Source organism: Mustela nigripes, chromosome 3 (assembly GCF_022355385.1).
Source record: "Mustela nigripes isolate SB6536 chromosome 3, MUSNIG.SB6536, whole genome shotgun sequence".
NCBI classification, from domain to species: domain Eukaryota; kingdom Metazoa; phylum Chordata; class Mammalia; order Carnivora; family Mustelidae; genus Mustela; species Mustela nigripes.
Genome location: NC_081559.1, coordinates 196,126,893 through 196,142,557, shown reverse-complemented (window position 1 = coordinate 196,142,557; position 15,665 = coordinate 196,126,893). Strand labels below are relative to the sequence as shown.

The 15,665-nt window shown below is 66.3% G+C and overlaps 1 protein-coding gene across 1 annotated transcript; it reads left to right on the top strand.

Moving 5' to 3' along the window:
* Positions 1-7,728: 7,728 nt before the first annotated feature.
* ARC (activity regulated cytoskeleton associated protein) lies at positions 7,729-11,242 on the top strand. Its single transcript, XM_059392972.1, has 3 exons — positions 7,729-9,837; positions 10,081-10,191; positions 10,423-11,242. Exon 1 carries the CDS (start codon positions 7,981-7,983, stop codon positions 9,169-9,171), a length of 1,191 nt encoding a protein of 396 aa, XP_059248955.1. The 5' UTR covers positions 7,729-7,980; the 3' UTR covers positions 9,172-9,837; positions 10,081-10,191; positions 10,423-11,242.
* The last annotated feature ends 4,423 nt before the right edge of the window (positions 11,243-15,665 follow it).

The window sequence follows — 15,665 nt, the reverse complement described above, 5'->3', positions numbered from 1 at the left end:
CCCAGAAGCTGTCCGTCCCGCGCTGCACACGGCACATAACAGCACATGGAAGTGCCAGGACCACTGGCCCCCTGATCGGCGTCCCGGCACCCCAACCCCCAGCCCAGCGAGTCCGAGGTTCAGGGAGATGCCCAGTACACAGCAGGGCCCCCCTCCCACGTGTTCTGTGTCCACCCTCTTTTCAGACAGGTCACAGAGCAGCAGACCCCCACGCCCAGGACGGGAAGGAACCCTGGTGGGCGGGACAGGCTGTGTGAGTGGCGGGGCCCACGGCAAAATGGAAACGGGGGGCCTTTCATTCACAGTTAGCATGAACTGCAGGACAGCTGCGGCAGACCGTGGCCTGGGCCCAGAGACAGGTGATGAGGGACAGATGCCATCAAGGCACCCTGTGGGCCTCGCAGCTGGGGGGAGAACGAGCTCACATCTGAGACCGGGCGGCCGTGAGGGCCAAGAACTATCACGGCTCCCGTCTGGCACCCGAGACCTGTGGCAGACAGGGAGGCCCCACGTCCAAGAAGCAGGAGCGGGGGAAGACGCCCAACGTCCGTATGGGGCAGCGGTGGGGCCAGGATGTCCCACACCTGGGACATCCGTCCCAGGTCAAGACCCCAGGAGAGAGGTCTCACCAGACAAGATGACCAGGGCAGGGGTGACAGCTGTGAAGGGCAGGCCCCCCCCACCCCGGCCCTGGCCCCAGGGGAGGGGTGGGAGGGGCAGAAGGGACCCTGTGCCATTTCCGGCGGGGGGGCGGGGCCGGGCAGGGGTCCCTCCAGGGCGCCCCCTCCACCAGCAGGCAGAACGCAGAGCCTGTGTGCGTGGGGGAGCTCCTGGCTGCGTCACAGGGAGCTATTCTCAGCCCCGCTCCTTGTATGGCTCCGGAAGTGTGCCTGGGAGCTGGCGCTCTATGCTGGGGAGCGAGCTAAATGGAGAGGCCCAGAACAGCAGGAAAGTTGGCCGCCACCCCCTCCGTGGACGTCCTGAAGCCCCAGCTCCGGGGGAGTCCGGCCAGGGCCAGCTGGCAGCACACCCCCCCATCCGGGCGGAGGGGCGGCCACGCTCGGGGGGTCCTGCTGCACCATCTGCTCTGAGTGTCCGGGGAGGCGGCGGGAGCACCCTGGCCGGGGGCCCAGTGGGACAGAGAGGTGGGGGTGGCCACGGGCTCCCACCCCCACAGGCGGGCTCCCCGCCGTGCCTGCCGCGTCCTCACAGCCGTTCCTCACAGCGCTCCTACCCCTGACTGCCCGCCTCTCCCCTCATTCCCGACCCCCCCAGGCTCTCAGAGACAGGGCCTTCTCCCACCCACCGCTTGGCTCTCCAGCGGCCTCTGTCCCCGCCCAGGCCACTGTCCCTGTGCCAGGCCAAAGACCCAGGTGGGTGGCCTCAGTCCCCACCTTAGGACCTGTCCCCTCTCTAGTAACCCTCCCCTCCTGGCTCTGCCCCTGGTGAGGGGCAGGACGCAGAAATCCTGTCTTCCCTGCCCTGCGCGGCCCCTGCAGCCAGCCCACCTGAGCTCCGCCACCAGCTCTCCCCACCGTCAGGGCTCCTCTGGCCGCTGGCTCCGGAACACCTGGGGTGCCGGGAAAGCTGAGCGCTGGGTATCGTCCACCCCACGGGCCCAGCACAGGCCCAGTGGGCGAGAGCATGCCTGGCTGGGACAGAAGATCAGGAAGGCACTGACGCGTGCGCATGCGCGCGCACACACACACCCCACAAATGCGTGTGTGCGCACACACGCACGTTCACGCTCATAAACCAACACAGAGAGGAAGACATCGTGCTCAGGGGCTCTGAGGCAGCACGTACGAGGGGCAAGGCCACAAACGATCCAGTTAACAAATCGCTAAGAGGCCGGGAAGGCTTCCTGGAGGCGGTGTCAGTGGGCTCAGATTTAGACGACATGTAAAATCATGCTGAGTTTTTGGGCTTCGGTTTTAAGACCAGAGAGGCCTTTGTCATTGGAATCAGGGGTGACGTGGCACGGGTCATATAGGGCGTTCGTGGTGGGGTGAACAGAGCAGCCAGAGGTCCGGCCCAGTCGTTGTCACCACGTGCCACTGCCATCAGGCTCCACGCGGTGCAGCCCGTGGTGTGACAAGGAGGGCACTGGGGCCAGAGGGCCTGTGGCATGTGCAGGGGGTCACAGCACCTCGAGGAGAAGCGGGGCCCGGAAGCAGGGCCCCAGAGCCCGTCCAGTGCTCTGGGAATGCTCAGACCCAGCCCGAGGCACCTGCCACGCCAAGGGGACATTTGAGACCCAGACCCCATGTGGGCGCTCAGACGACGAGCCGCGTGTGAGCAGCGTGTCCTGGGCCCCCTGCCCTGTCCGGGGATCCCCCCCTGCACAGCACCTCCGGGAGCAAGGCCACAGAGATCTCCTGCGCCCCTGCCCTGCAGTAGTATCCCTCCTGCCCTGGTCCTGGTTCAGGGATCTGCCCTGATGCCCTGGAGGGCAAGAGCCCGAGCCTCGGCACCCAGGCCTGACCTGCGGGAGCCTGCCATTCCAAGGGTGGTGACCCAGCTGACGGCATGCCCAGAGCCACAAGCAGCCTGGGTCCTCCTGGGCCCCATCCTCCAGGGCCGGCGTGCGGGTCAGGGTGATGTCCCTGCTTTAGGGGGTGATCTGCACCCCCTGTGGGCCACCTTGCTGAGGGCCTGCCGAGCCGGGCTTGGGAGCTGCTCTGGGTGGAACAGCTGACTCACCCCCGGCCTGAGTAGAGCCAAGCTTCTTTACAGGGCAGAATGCAAATGTCCAGAAGGCACAGGAATGAGAGAACTTACCCACTGTTGCGCAGGGTGCAGACTGAGCTCACAGGGCCTCGGGGAGCCTGCAGACCTTGCCCCCCACACAGTGCCCTGGATCTGGCCCCCTTGCCATGGAGCCTGGACACGTCCCTGGCTCTCTCCAGGGCTCAGTTTCCCCCTTCCATCCTGGCTGACAGCAGTGAGGGTGGTCTCCGGGGCCTGGAGTGTGACCTCCTGGCCCTGGGGGAGGGGGGACGCCAGCAGGGCACAGGGAGCAGCTGGCTCGGGGCCCTCTGTGCCAGCCTCATCGGAAAAATACAAACTTTCCTCGGAGCTCGGGTGGGGGGAGGCGCTGAGGCAGGAGGCAGGAAGGAGGGAGGGGAGGGTCTGGTGTGTGGGGGCCCGGAACGAACAGGCTGCCTGTTCCAGGGACAGGACGCCGCACACACACCCTGCCAAGCCGGAGACAAGAGGAAGTTGGGGGGGGGGGGGGCCGGAAAGAAGGTGTTCCCCCCGCCCTAGGCGCCCCGGCGGGGCCCCCCCCCCGCCAGACACCTCTGCCTCCCCTGGGCCCCCCCGGCCCGTGCCCAGCCCCCATCTCAGGTCTGTCGGGCATGCGTGGGGCCACGCGTGCGCCTGGCGCTGACGGGGCTCCTGCCGCCGCTGCCCACCCCCCACCACCCCGGCTCCGCATCCCGGGCGCTCTCAGAGGCCACCTGGCTGCTGCAGGTGCGCGGGCAGGTGTGGCCGGGGGACCCCGCCTCTCACTTGCCGGCTGTACAGCCCAGGGCAGGGCCCCCCACCTCTTGGAACCTCTGTGAAAACAGGGTGAGAGTGTCTCCTTGAGAAGGAAACCATGCCCTTGTCGCTGCCGCGCTCCTGGGGTCCCCATTTCTCTGCCCCTCTACCTTCCTCTCTGCCTTGGGCCGGGTCTCACCTCTGCCACCCTGTGGCCCAGGCCCTGGCCCTGTCTCTGCCTCCCCAGGCCTCCTCTGTGGCCCGGCCTCCCCAGGGCCCAGCTCCCTAAGGGAAGCACCCAGAGGACAGAGAGGCAGGCCAGGAGGGTGGGGCAGGGCGTGCAGGTGTCCCCCCAACTCCGCCCCGCTCCCAGGCAGCCATCCCCAGCCCCCAGCGTGGACAGAGCAAGCAAGGATCAAAGCAGACCCCTCCTGAGGAGAAGGGGGGAGGAGCTGGGCCTGCAGAGGGCCCCCCCCACCGGGGAATCTGGGGTGGTCCTCATCCTTCCCTCTCACCGGAGTGAGGCCCCAGGACCCAGGAGGGCCCCACAGGTGGCAGGCCGGGACCACAGGCCGGGGCCAAGCTGGGCAGGCAGGGCGCCGGTGAGTAGCAGGCAGACCCCAGCGGTCCACCTCCTACTGCACAAGGACAGGGTCCTGCAGCCAGTACAGCAGTGGCCCCGGTGGGGGAGGAGGCGGGGGGCCGTGAGCTGGAGGGGGCTCTGACCACTCCTGCCGACCCCCTAGCCCCCACGGAGCTGGTGCTCACACGCTGGGCTCTAAGGGTGGCTCACTGCGGACCACCTGGGGATTTCCTGGAGACTAGCTGCGGGGGGAGGCCCCGGGTAGGCAGGGGGACCCAGAAAGTCCCAGGGCTATGAGTCCCCAGGCCTGGGTGAGCAGTACCCCCAGCCCCCTCACCCAGGGAGCCAGGCAGTGGGGCAGGGGGCCTGCCGTCAGGGGCCCCAGAGGCAGGTGGGAGCCAGGCAGACAGGACCAAAGGACAGGGCCACAGAGCGGCCGGTGCCAGCAGGAGGCTGGTCCTCGGAGGAGGGTGCGGTGGGGGGTGTGATTCCCTGGGCTGTGCATCTGGGAGGGAGACTTCCTCTCCAAATAGGCCTCTGAGCCCCGCAAACCAGCACCTGGCGTCTGGAAGCCCAGAACCCTCGAACCACAGGATTGGAACCCCAAAGGGGCCTGAATGGGGGGCGTTGCTGCCTGGAGCCTAGCGCCGAGCAGACCTCCCCTGTGGTCGCTCTGGCCTGCCTTCCCTGCCAACATAGGCCCCTCCTTCTAAGGCCATCCAAGGAGCACCTGACCAGCTCTGCTCCCAGGCTCCCTACCCCTGCACAGCTTCCCCTCCCTCTCCCTGTCCCCCACTGCAGCCCTGAACTGCCCTGCTCTGGGTGAGGCCGGGGGCTGGAGGCCCATGCTCTGCACCTTCACCCCTGCCTGCGGAGAAAGGGGTTGGCAGAGCAGGGTGGGATAGAGCCCCGCATCCCGAGAGGTGGGGAGCCAGCCTGACCTCTTCTCTGAGGCGGCAGAACAGAGCCCGAGGCCCAGTGCGGGGGTTGCTGAGGGTTTCCGGGGCGATAATTGGGCAGCGATGAAGTGTTCCGAGCAGAGGCTGACTCCTGTCACCTGTGATGGCCAGCACCGCGCAGCCTCCCCCCAGGTCCTGCCGGCTCTCCTCGTGACCCACCAGCACCCCCCTTCCACTGGGCCCCGCTTCCTCAGGCCTGCGGTGGGCTGCCCCAGCCCCAGAGAGGGGGCGCCGAGCGGTCGGAGTCTGAGGTCCCCTCCCCAACCCGGGTCCCCCCACAAAGGGGAGTCTCGCCTACCCCCAGCACCTTCCTGCGTCTGCCCAACCCCTCCGGGCCTCTAGGTCCCAGCCGGACACCCCACTCCAGGAAGCCCTAGCCCTTGCTGGGTCTGGTGGAGCGGGGGCTGGAGGTCACCCCGGCCAGGGGCTGCCCAGGCAGCCGCTCAGGGGACTTGGGCCTGAGTGTCATCCTCGGGGTCACGCAGTCTTTGTAAGCTGCTGTCATTCGGTGCGGGCTCTCTGGCACTCCCACCGCCTTCACACGCCTTTACACGCCCGCACACACCTGCACACACCTGCACATGCCTACCACACACATGCACTTGAGGGCCGTAACTGCCCAGCTGGCTTATACGGTGTCTTCCCCGACACTGGCCCTGGGACACGAGCCCGAGCTCACCCCAGACGTGGACACACACTCAGGGCTCCCTGCAGGTCCCGAGGTGACCAGCCAGCCACACTGTGGGCCTGGCTACAGGCTGCGCGCCACAGACAGCGCACACAGGGGCGCAGCCAGGTTCCCAGGAATGCAGCCGGGGCTGGGCAGATCTGGGATTCCTGTTGTCGCAGCTTCTCTGCCTGGCTCCCCTCCCTCCTCCACGCTGCCTCTACACCTCCCTTTCAGCTCACCCACTTGCCTTTAATTAGAAATGCCAGGAGAGCGGTTTTGGGCAAGTTTTTGCCAGAAAGACATTTCCCCCCAGCTAGGGGTGGAAGCTTAGAGGGGGAAAGAGACAGATTGGCTCTGGGGTAGGGAGCAGGGTTTCCAGGAGAGCAGGGAGAAGGGGCCTGGTGGAGGGGCAGCAAGTGGGGATCCCAGAGTGTGTGAGTCAGACAGGGGGGCTGGACACGGATCGGGGGACCGGGGAGGGGGTATGAGTGTGTCTGGAGGATGGCGGGGCGGGGGGGGGGGGGGGGAGTGTGTCTAGGGGAGGGTGGGGGGGGGGGTATGAGTGTGTCTAGGGGATGGTGGGTGGGGAATGAGTGTCTGGAGGGTGGGTGCGGGCTATGAGAGGAGTGTGCAGTGTGTGTCTGAGAGCGGGAGCAGGAAAGTGGCAGCAGGGGCTGGGGGTTTGACTCACTGGTGAGCCCCCGGCTCTGGGCAGCGTGTGTTACCTGTGCCTGCATAAAGCCGTGTGTTCCTCGTGCCCGCGTAAAATTGGAGGGCCTGGGACCCATAACCCTCCATCCCGGGGTAACCCAGAAAGGATGTCCCTCCCCCACCACGGTTGCCAGGGAGGCAGAAGGGGCCTCCCTCCCGAGGGAATCTCGGCTTCCGGAGCCCCATTCCTTATATGGCATTCTGCTTTTCTCTGCCTCTCCTGACTGCATAAGGCTGCCAGCACCCCTTCCGCCCGTCACCGCCTCCTCCTTCTCCTGCTTCCTCCCCCCTCCCTCCTCCCCTTCACCTTCCTTCCCCTCCTTCCCCTCCTCCTCCCCCTCCCCCTTCTTCCTCCCCCTCCCCCCAGCCCTCTTCCATCCTCTCCGAAGTCTTAGAGCTTCTGACCAGGGTCCCTCTGTGGCCTGGAAGGTTCGGGCGCCAGGACCCCTTCCTCCCCCCACATCCCTTCCCCCACCCCGACACCCCAGCCCGCAGGGAGCAGGTTCCAGACTTCTCTGCAGGCGCCACATGGAGAAGTCCTGGGCCTCACTGAAGCTGTGGGAGTGGGGGCCCCAGGCAGTCCTGTCCAGCCATTGTCACCCTGGTGTCACATCCACACCACTGCCAGGGGCCCAGCGGGGCTGAGCCAAGGCCTGAGTGCTGGTGCCCCTCGTGCCCCTCACACACAGGAGGGAGGGCCAGTCCGGCGCCCAGATTGAGAGCCCCCAGGGCAGGGGTAGATAGGAACTAGAGGCCACACCTGGGAACCCACACCGGACTCTGGGGCGTGCGTGCCCTTGTCCACCACAGGAAAGCTCCTCGCAGCCTTCAGCTCCGGGGAGGAGGGTCTGGATGGCTGTCGTGGGGGCGGGGGTCACTAGGGCTCACCCGTGGCGGGATTTCCAGCCACGCCGGACTGGACACGGGCACTGAGGCCCCGGGACAGCGGAGTCGAGCACCACCCGGCCCCCTAGAGAGGACCGAGTCTGGAGAGGAGGGGGCCCACCCAGAGACCCAGGGGGAGGGAGGGGCTTCCTCCTAACCTTTGGGTGGGTGGGGGCAGCTCAGTACCCGCTCCAGGCCCCCGCGGAATCACACCTGCGCCCCTCCACCTCCGCCGGTCGCGGGCAGGGGGGTGTCGCCGGGGGCCGGCACCATCCCTCGCCCCGAAGGCTGAAAGAGCCGGGGAGGGGGCGTCCGGAGCCCGCAGGCGGATTAGTCACCCCGGCCGCTGGCGCGTGCGGGGGGCGGGTCCTCCCGGGGCGCCGGGCGCGCGGGCGGGCGCGGGAGGCGGGGCGCGCGGGGCGGGGAGCCCGGCGGGGACCAATGGGAGCGGGGGCTCGGCGAGGGGCCGCCCACGGCCGTGCGGCCGCATAAAGGGCCGGCGGCGGCGGCAGGGCGCAGAGCTCGGCGTCGCGGCTCCCCGCTCCTCTCCTGCCCGCGCTCTCCCGCGCTCCGCCGCCGCAGCGCCGGGACCGAAGGGACCCTCTCGGCTGCACCGCACCGCCGGCCCAGCAGGACACTGCAGTCCGCCGCCTCGCGCCAGTCCGACCGCCGCGGCCACCTGCGCACCGATGGAGCTGGACCACAGGACGAGCGGCGGCCTCCACGCCTACCCCGGGCCGCGGGGCGGGCCGGCGGCCAAGCCCAACGTGATCCTGCAGATCGGTAAGTGCCGGGCCGAGATGCTGGAGCACGTGCGGAGGACCCACCGGCACCTGCTGACCGAGGTGTCCAAGCAGGTGGAGCGGGAGCTGAAGGGGCTGCACCGGTCGGTCGGGAAGCTGGAGAGCAACCTGGACGGCTACGTGCCCACCGGCGACTCGCAGCGTTGGAGGAAATCCATCAAGGCCTGCCTGTGTCGCTGCCAGGAGACCATCGCCAACCTGGAGCGCTGGGTCAAGCGGGAGATGCACGTGTGGCGGGAGGTCTTCTACCGGCTGGAGAAGTGGGCCGACCGCCTGGAGTCCATGGGCGGCAAGTACCCGGTGGGCAACGAGCCGGCTCGCCACACCGTGTCAGTGGGCGTCGGGGGTCCAGAGGGCTACTGCCAGGAGGCGGACGGCTACGACTACCCGGTCAGCCCCTACGCCATCACCCCTCCGCCGGCTGCTGGGGAGCTGCCAGGACAGGAGCCCGGGGAGGACCAGCAGTACCCGCCCTGGGGGAGCAGTGAGGACGGGCAGCCGAGCCCCGGCGTGGACACGCAGATCTTTGAGGACCCGAGGGAGTTCCTCAGCCACCTGGAGGAGTACCTGCGCCAGGTAGGCGGCTCGGAGGAGTACTGGCTGTCGCAGATCCAGAACCACATGAACGGGCCGGCCAAGAAGTGGTGGGAGTTCAAGCAGGGCTCCGTGAAGAACTGGGTGGAGTTCAAGAAAGAGTTCCTGCAGTACAGCGAGGGCACGCTGTCCCGGGAGGCCATCCAGCGGGAGCTGGACCTGCCGCAGAAGCAGGGGGAGCCGCTGGACCAGTTCCTGTGGCGCAAGCGGGACCTGTACCAGACGCTGTACGTGGATGCAGAGGAGGAGGAGATCATCCAGTACGTGGTGGGCACCCTGCAGCCCAAGCTCAAGCGCTTCCTGCGCCACCCGCTGCCCAAGACCCTGGAGCAGCTGATCCAGCGAGGCCGGGAAGTGCAGGACGGCCTGGAGCAGGGGGCCGAGCCCGCCGGCACCCCTGTCCCCACCGAGGATGAGCCCGACGCCCTCACACCGGCCCTCACCAGCGAGTCCGTGGCCAGTGACCGGACCCAGCCCGAGTAGAGGCCAGCCCAGGCCCCGGCCTGCCCACCGGACCCCACCTGTGGCCTTCGCCAGCCAGGACTGTTGAGCTGGGCTGACCCCTGTACGGGGAGCCTCTCTTCCTCACCCGGCTGGGCACCCGACCTCAGCCTGCCAGCCTGACTCCTACAGACACATGCCGTCCAGCTGTGGGCGGCAACCCCCACGCAGCAAAGGGCCCCCGCCCCCTCACCTGCCTTCTGTCTATCTTTCCTGGCCTCCGATGCCCCCATCCACTCCCTGCACACTCTCTGGCCACCACAGGATCTCCCAGCCTCGTTCTTCTGCTCACCCCCACCGCCCGGGCCCCCTGGGCACTCAGAAATCAAGTGTGCAGATGGCCCAGTCCAGTGAGCGCCAAGCCCAACGGGCAGCCCCAGAGCAGAAGCTGAGACAGCACCAGCGCCGCCTCCCTCTGGGGCGGATGCCGTGCAGCCGGCAGAAGCCAGCGGCTGGCACTCTTGCCGCCGCCCAGGGCAGCCGGCCAGCCTCCGGCAGCGGCGAGCCTCGCTCCTGCTGGCAGAAAGCCAGAGTCTCCGGAGCCTCCGGCTCAGCGGCGGCAGCAGCAGCAGCAGCAGCAGCAGCAGCGGCAGCAGCAGCGGCCCCGCGGCTGCAGACCTGGCGTCCTGGTGCCTCCTGGCTCCTCAGGTGAGCCCCAGCCCCGAGGCACCCCCAAAAGGGGGCACTGTAGGGTAGGGAAGGGCCTGGCCCCAGGGGAGGGGTGTCCCCAGCAGGTCAGCTGTAGGGGTGGGGTGGGAGGCTGCAGCGAGCAGTGGTGGGAAGGAGCAGAGACCCCAGGGGTCTGGGAGGAGGCTGGGGTGGGCGCCAGCGCGGTGGGAAGGCGGAGCCTGTGCTCACAGGACCCCGTGCTCTCTCTCTCCTTGGCACCAGTGATCCAGCCCAGCCTGGAAAAGGATCGCCCGGGCTCCAGGACTCACTGCGGAGGGTCCCACGGGGCCTGAGTCCTCAAACTCCGCTGAGGAGCCAGGAGAGTGACGACAGGTACGGTGGCCCCCTCTCTCCCACGGAGAGTCCCTGCCCCGCCACTCCCCTGCCCCAGGATCCCAGGCCCAGCACCCCCCAGCCCAGTGCTCTGGGCACTGAGAGGCAGCCCACAGTGGGGGCTTGGCCCTGGGGGAGCAGCAGCCCCAGAACTCCCCCCCCCCCAGCCCTCCTGGGCAGCCCCTCCCAGCCTGCGGTCCATGTCCCTGACAGCCTGTGTCTTTCTTCCAGGTCTTAAGGCTCCTACAGAGCCTTCGCTGCTGAGCCTGGTGCAGTCCCACCCCCTCCCCCCGCAAGCTGCCTGCACACAAGAAGGAGACCCCGAGGTCAGCAGAGGCGCCGCAGCAGAGAGGGCGTGACCGGCAGAGAGCTGGTGATGAAGACATGCCAGCGTGAGGGCCAGGGCCTGCCCCGCTGGCCACCAGCCTGCCCGCCCCCATGGCCGCTGTGGCTGGAGTTGGGGCCTGCTACTGCAGGGCCTGTCTCACTCCAGCCCCGGAAGCCCTGCCCAGGGCACGGCGGCCACCCTCTCCTGCCAGAGCTTTCCAGGAGCTTTGAGGCTGAGGCCACAGCCCCAGCCCCTGCCCGCAGCCCCAGGCCCGGGCCCCACCGCAGGAGATCTCAGAAGCCCTGCACCCGGGGTTTAAGCGGGCTCTTTGTCAGGCCCCACCACTGCTGGGGCCCAGACGCCCAGCTCTGCCGGCACGAACGCCCTGGTGCTGGCCGGCCACTCATGTCTGCAGGCCAAGCAGGCCCTGGCTGGGGGTTCTCCTTTCTGTCCAGCTGGTGGGGGGTTCCAGATTTAGGAGAATGATGGCTGCCAGCCCCTCCATCCTGCACCCCTGCCGGCGCCCCCCCCCCCAGATTTTATTTTTGTACATAAGCCATAACCCAGGGGTGCAGGGAGGCCCTGGGGTCCTCAGGAGTGTGTGTGGCCCCCCCCCCCCCCCCCCCGGCGGGTCAGGCCTTGAATGTAGGGCCGGGCCACGTGTACCTCATCACCTTACCTGAAGACAGATTCTTTTGTAAGATTTTGTTAATAAAACAATGAAACTTCTCTGTGCATGCTGTTGTTTCTCTGCCGGGTTCGGTTGACTGGTGTGGAGCTGTGGAGGGGGGCAGCTCGGGGAGGTGCGTTCCTGGAAGCCCCATGAGCGCAGACTGAACGCTCTTTGGGGATGGAGGGAACACAGCCCGCCACCCCGCAGGCCAGGGGTCCTGGATCCCCAGGGAAGTAGGGTTGAGGGGCTCCCCTTGTGGAAGCCAAAGACCTGTGGCCTCCAGGCCTGAGGCAGGCAGTGGTGGAGAGACCTGGAGACCTCCTCCTGGCTAAGCAGAGGACTGGCCCCCAACAACCTGTGCACCCCGCCTGCTGGGGTGTGGGCTGTCCTGAGAGCTCTCCTGTCGCCAGGGATCCGCCCCCACGGAGGCCCAGGGCTTCCACCTAGGGGTCTTCTCCAGCACCTAGCAAGGCAAGATCCCCACTGGGAGGTGCCCCTGACAAGTCCTGGGTCATAGCTGTGTTCTGCCTAAGTCTGTTTCCTCATCAGCAAAATGAGAAAAGTGCCACTAATATAAACCCACGGGTGGGTTCAAGAACTGAGAGACAACGGCCACCTGTGTCCTGCGGGTGGCCAGCCTCCGTGGTCTCTGTGGGCTTTCGAGGCCCCCGAGAGAGGGAGAGCTAGCGTGAGCAGGCTCAAACCCCTGAACCAGCTGGGGTTCGAGGAGAACCAGGCCCAGTGGGGGTGGACAGCGAGCCGTCGGTCACAGGGAGTTGGCTTGCTCAAATGTGGGCCAGACCGCTGCAGGATTTCCTCTCCCCCTGCTGGGGCTCAGCTCCACAATTAGGGCCCGTCTACTGATGGAGCCAGGCCCACCCTGATGACCTCACTGATCATCCTATGGTCGAGTCAAGCGATGATGGGCTCTGGTCACACCTGCAAAAGGCCTTCCGAACAATACCTACCTTCGGGTTTGACTGAATGCCGGGGACAGGTCCCTAGCGAGGCTGATGTGTACAACTGACCGTCAGGAATGCCGCAGTCGTGGCCAGAGGCTAGTGACCTACCCAGCACAGGTCTGATGAGGGAACAGAAGGCCAGCTGAGGACAAAGCAGAAGCCGACACCTCCCCTCCCCACACCCTGCCATGGGACCTATGTGACATTCCTCAGGCACTCTCCGCTGCCCTAAAGGAAGGACAAACAGCTAACTTGCAGCGGCCACAACCCCGCAAGACCCTTGCGATTTACAAGAAGCTTTCTTATCCATAGCCTAAGTCCAGGACCCACAGCTCAGTCCCTGGAGCCCTGACATCGCCCTCCCGCCCATAAAACCGAGGGAGGCTGAGGCGGAGGGACGCGTGAATAAAGCTGAATTTCTTCTAGCCCCGAGCGCCACTGAGAAGGCCGTGTGAGAGCAGGTGTGTGACGTTCCTCCAGGAAGCTCCCAACAGTCTTCCCGTTAGTGCCTCATTAGAGGGAAAACCAGTGTGGCTGGACAAGGACCAGGCCCCCAGTGTCCCGAGAGTCTTCGTTAGCGTGTGGCAGTCCTTCTGGACACCCCTCTGTCCTCACCTCCCCGGCTGCCGAGTATAGAACCAGCCGCACGGCGGGTCGCGGGGCAGCAGCTCTTTCTGCCCCCGAGGCCTGGCCCTGTGCACTGCTTTGTACCAAAGACACCTCAGGGGTTCTTTCTTGGTGGTCGGCTCCGGACTCCACCGCACTAAACCTCTCCTGTACCCCCAAACCACATCAGGTCCTCCCCACTGACAAAGGGGCCGCCCTGCTCTGTGGGGCGCTGGGCCGGAGGGGGCGGGGAGGGCAGGTGCGGAAGCTGAGCACAGCCCAGCTAGGCGCCCGCCCCACTAGAGCCTCGCCAGAGCCTCGCTCCCCAGGGTCCGGGGGAGGACGGGTCCCTGCCCGGCGTGAGGAGGACACCGGGGGAGGCCGGAAGCGAGTGGGAGGCAGAAAGAGCCACCGGCCACGACAAAATACCGGAAACATCCGCATGGAGAGGGCTGGCGGCCCTGAGCAAGGCGCTCCCTGGTGAAAAGGCGGCCTCTTGCCTATTCTTCCCTTTTATTTCTTTTAAATAATGGAAGCTCTGACAAGAATGGGGAAAGGAAATTGACAGGAACAGGAGGCTGGGCCCCCCTCGACGCCTGAGCGGCTGTGATCCCTCCCGGAGAAACGCTGCTACGGCTCACATCAAAAGCTGGAAGCTATAGGTGCCTTTTTCTTCTCCGTAATAACAAGTTGCTCCCCGTAATTGCACTGTGAGACAGGCTATCGAGCACTTCGAGTGACTGGGGACACAGCTCGGAGTCTTTTGGTCCTCGGAGAAGAGGCGGGGGCCGAGGGCGGGGAGGGGCGGGGGGGGGCGCGGGGGGGGGGGGGGGGGTGCCGCAGGGGGGGGGGGGGGGGGGCCGGGGCCGGGGGGGGGGGGGGGGGGGAGGCGCCCAGCCCCAGCCCCAGCCCCAGCCCCAGCCCCGGGACAGGGTGTGCCCGGCACAGGCCTTGCTCGCCCCTCCCCTTCCTGCCCACCCATTATCACAGACGACCCAGCCTCCTCTCTTGACTGGGGAAACTGAGGCACAGGGAGGGGCCGTGCTTGCCTTGCTTCCGGGGTCAGACCTGGGACTGGAGACGGGGCGTCTGGAAGCCCCGCGGGGGCCCATCCTGCAGACCCAGCTGGCTGTGGGCCGAGCCGGAGGGGCCAGTGGGCTCAAGCCCCAGGGCTGCCTTTTCTCTAAGATCAAGTCCGCCCACGGAGGGGGCTTGAGGGCCAGAGGGCAGCGAGCCCAGGTGGGGGGAGAGGCTCGGAGCTGCTGAGACGTGGTCTCACATGTCCCCTTAAATGTGCAGTTGGGGGTGAGCCCTCAGCCCCACAGGTTAAGCAAAGCTGCAAGTCCCCGCCCGAGGGACTGGCTCGGGAAGGCGTCTGAGCCCGCGCAAGGCCAGGCGGCTGTAACGCAGAGGGGGGACGGGACGGCTGCTCTTCTGTCCCAGGAGCACGTGGCTGGGGCCTGAGCTCCACTGCCCATTCAGACCTTCTAAGCGCCCTGCCGCCTCCAGGCCTCTGTCCGGGTCTGCTGGAGAAGCCAGAGGAAGGGCAAGGAGATGGCCAGGGCAGACAACAGCCTTCAGGCTCAGAGATGCTCCCGGAAGAGGCTCGTCCCTGCCGTCTACCCTGGAGAACGCAGCCAGAGGCCCACGCCCAGGGGCGTGTAGGAGGGCAGGGGCTGGGGGGGGGGGTATTCCAGGGACAGCCAGAGGGCAGAAGACCACACAGAAGAGTGTTGGGGGTGATGCAAACTTCACCTGGCCCGGGGGAGATCTGGTCTCTGTCCTCGGCTGTGTGTGTGGTGGGGGGTGGGTGTCATCGTGGAGCCCAGGGACATCCCGAGCCCAGTGTCCCGTTTCCCCGGGGCTCTGGGCCACACGGTGTCAGCTCGGGCTCCCGAGGGGCTGGAGACGGAGGTCGGCCACGCAGGAAGATGACCAGGTCAGCGTGATGGGAGCCGGACGAAGACCCTGGACGGGGAGGCGGGGGCTTCCCCGGCCAGCAGCACTCGTGCGAGCCGCACTTCGGGCCGGGAGAGCACACGCTGCCCGCGACTCCACGGGGAGAGGGCGGTGCGGACGCCCCCCCCATCCCGGGCCCTGCCCGCGCGCCCCTGCCCCTGGCTGAGGGCGTCTGCGTCCTTTCCTTGCGATGAGCCTAACCGGGAGCCTGACCGCTCTCGTGAGTTCTGGGAGCTCTTGGAGCGAATTAGCGGACCCCACGGGGTCTCGGGGACCCCAGACTCTACAGCTGGTCTCAGAAGTAAGGGTGGACTTGAGACCGTTCCCAGGTGATACAGCTTCACAGATGACGGGGACTCTTGCTAGTCCGTCAGCGACTTTTAACTCCAGGGTGTTTAGCGTTATCATAGAAATTTAACAGACTCAAACCCAAAATGTTACCGTGTTTGTCAAGAATTTGCATGTGCCCCGTATTTCAGGCGTTTTCCTACTGGAGAGAATCAGGCTGACAGGAGTGAGGGACAAGCTCACCGAGCTCACGGCGCCGACGCGTGTCTGACGGGGCCGCGGGGCAGACGTGTGACTTTGGGTAGAAACCGTATGAAATTTTGTGTATAGTAACGGAACATTGGAGAGAGCTTAAGAATCACCATATTCTTCAGCCTGATTTATTGAATTTATAATAATTTTTAAGTATTTGGAAATTACACAAAATCTGGAAAAGTAGATTCCGTGTAGAATATATTGACTTTACGGATGTAGCTATAAAGTTTCGGAGACATCAGCGGGACCGGACATTACTTTCAAGTCCCCTTCAGTCGGCTGCACACGTGTGGCGCTGCTGAGTGTCCCTTAGACTCTGAAGGGGAAACTCAGCTGGGGGTTGGTAATTTGCAGCGCTGGCACTCAGGCAAAGACCCGAGTGGCTTCCGAGCCCTTGGTCCCG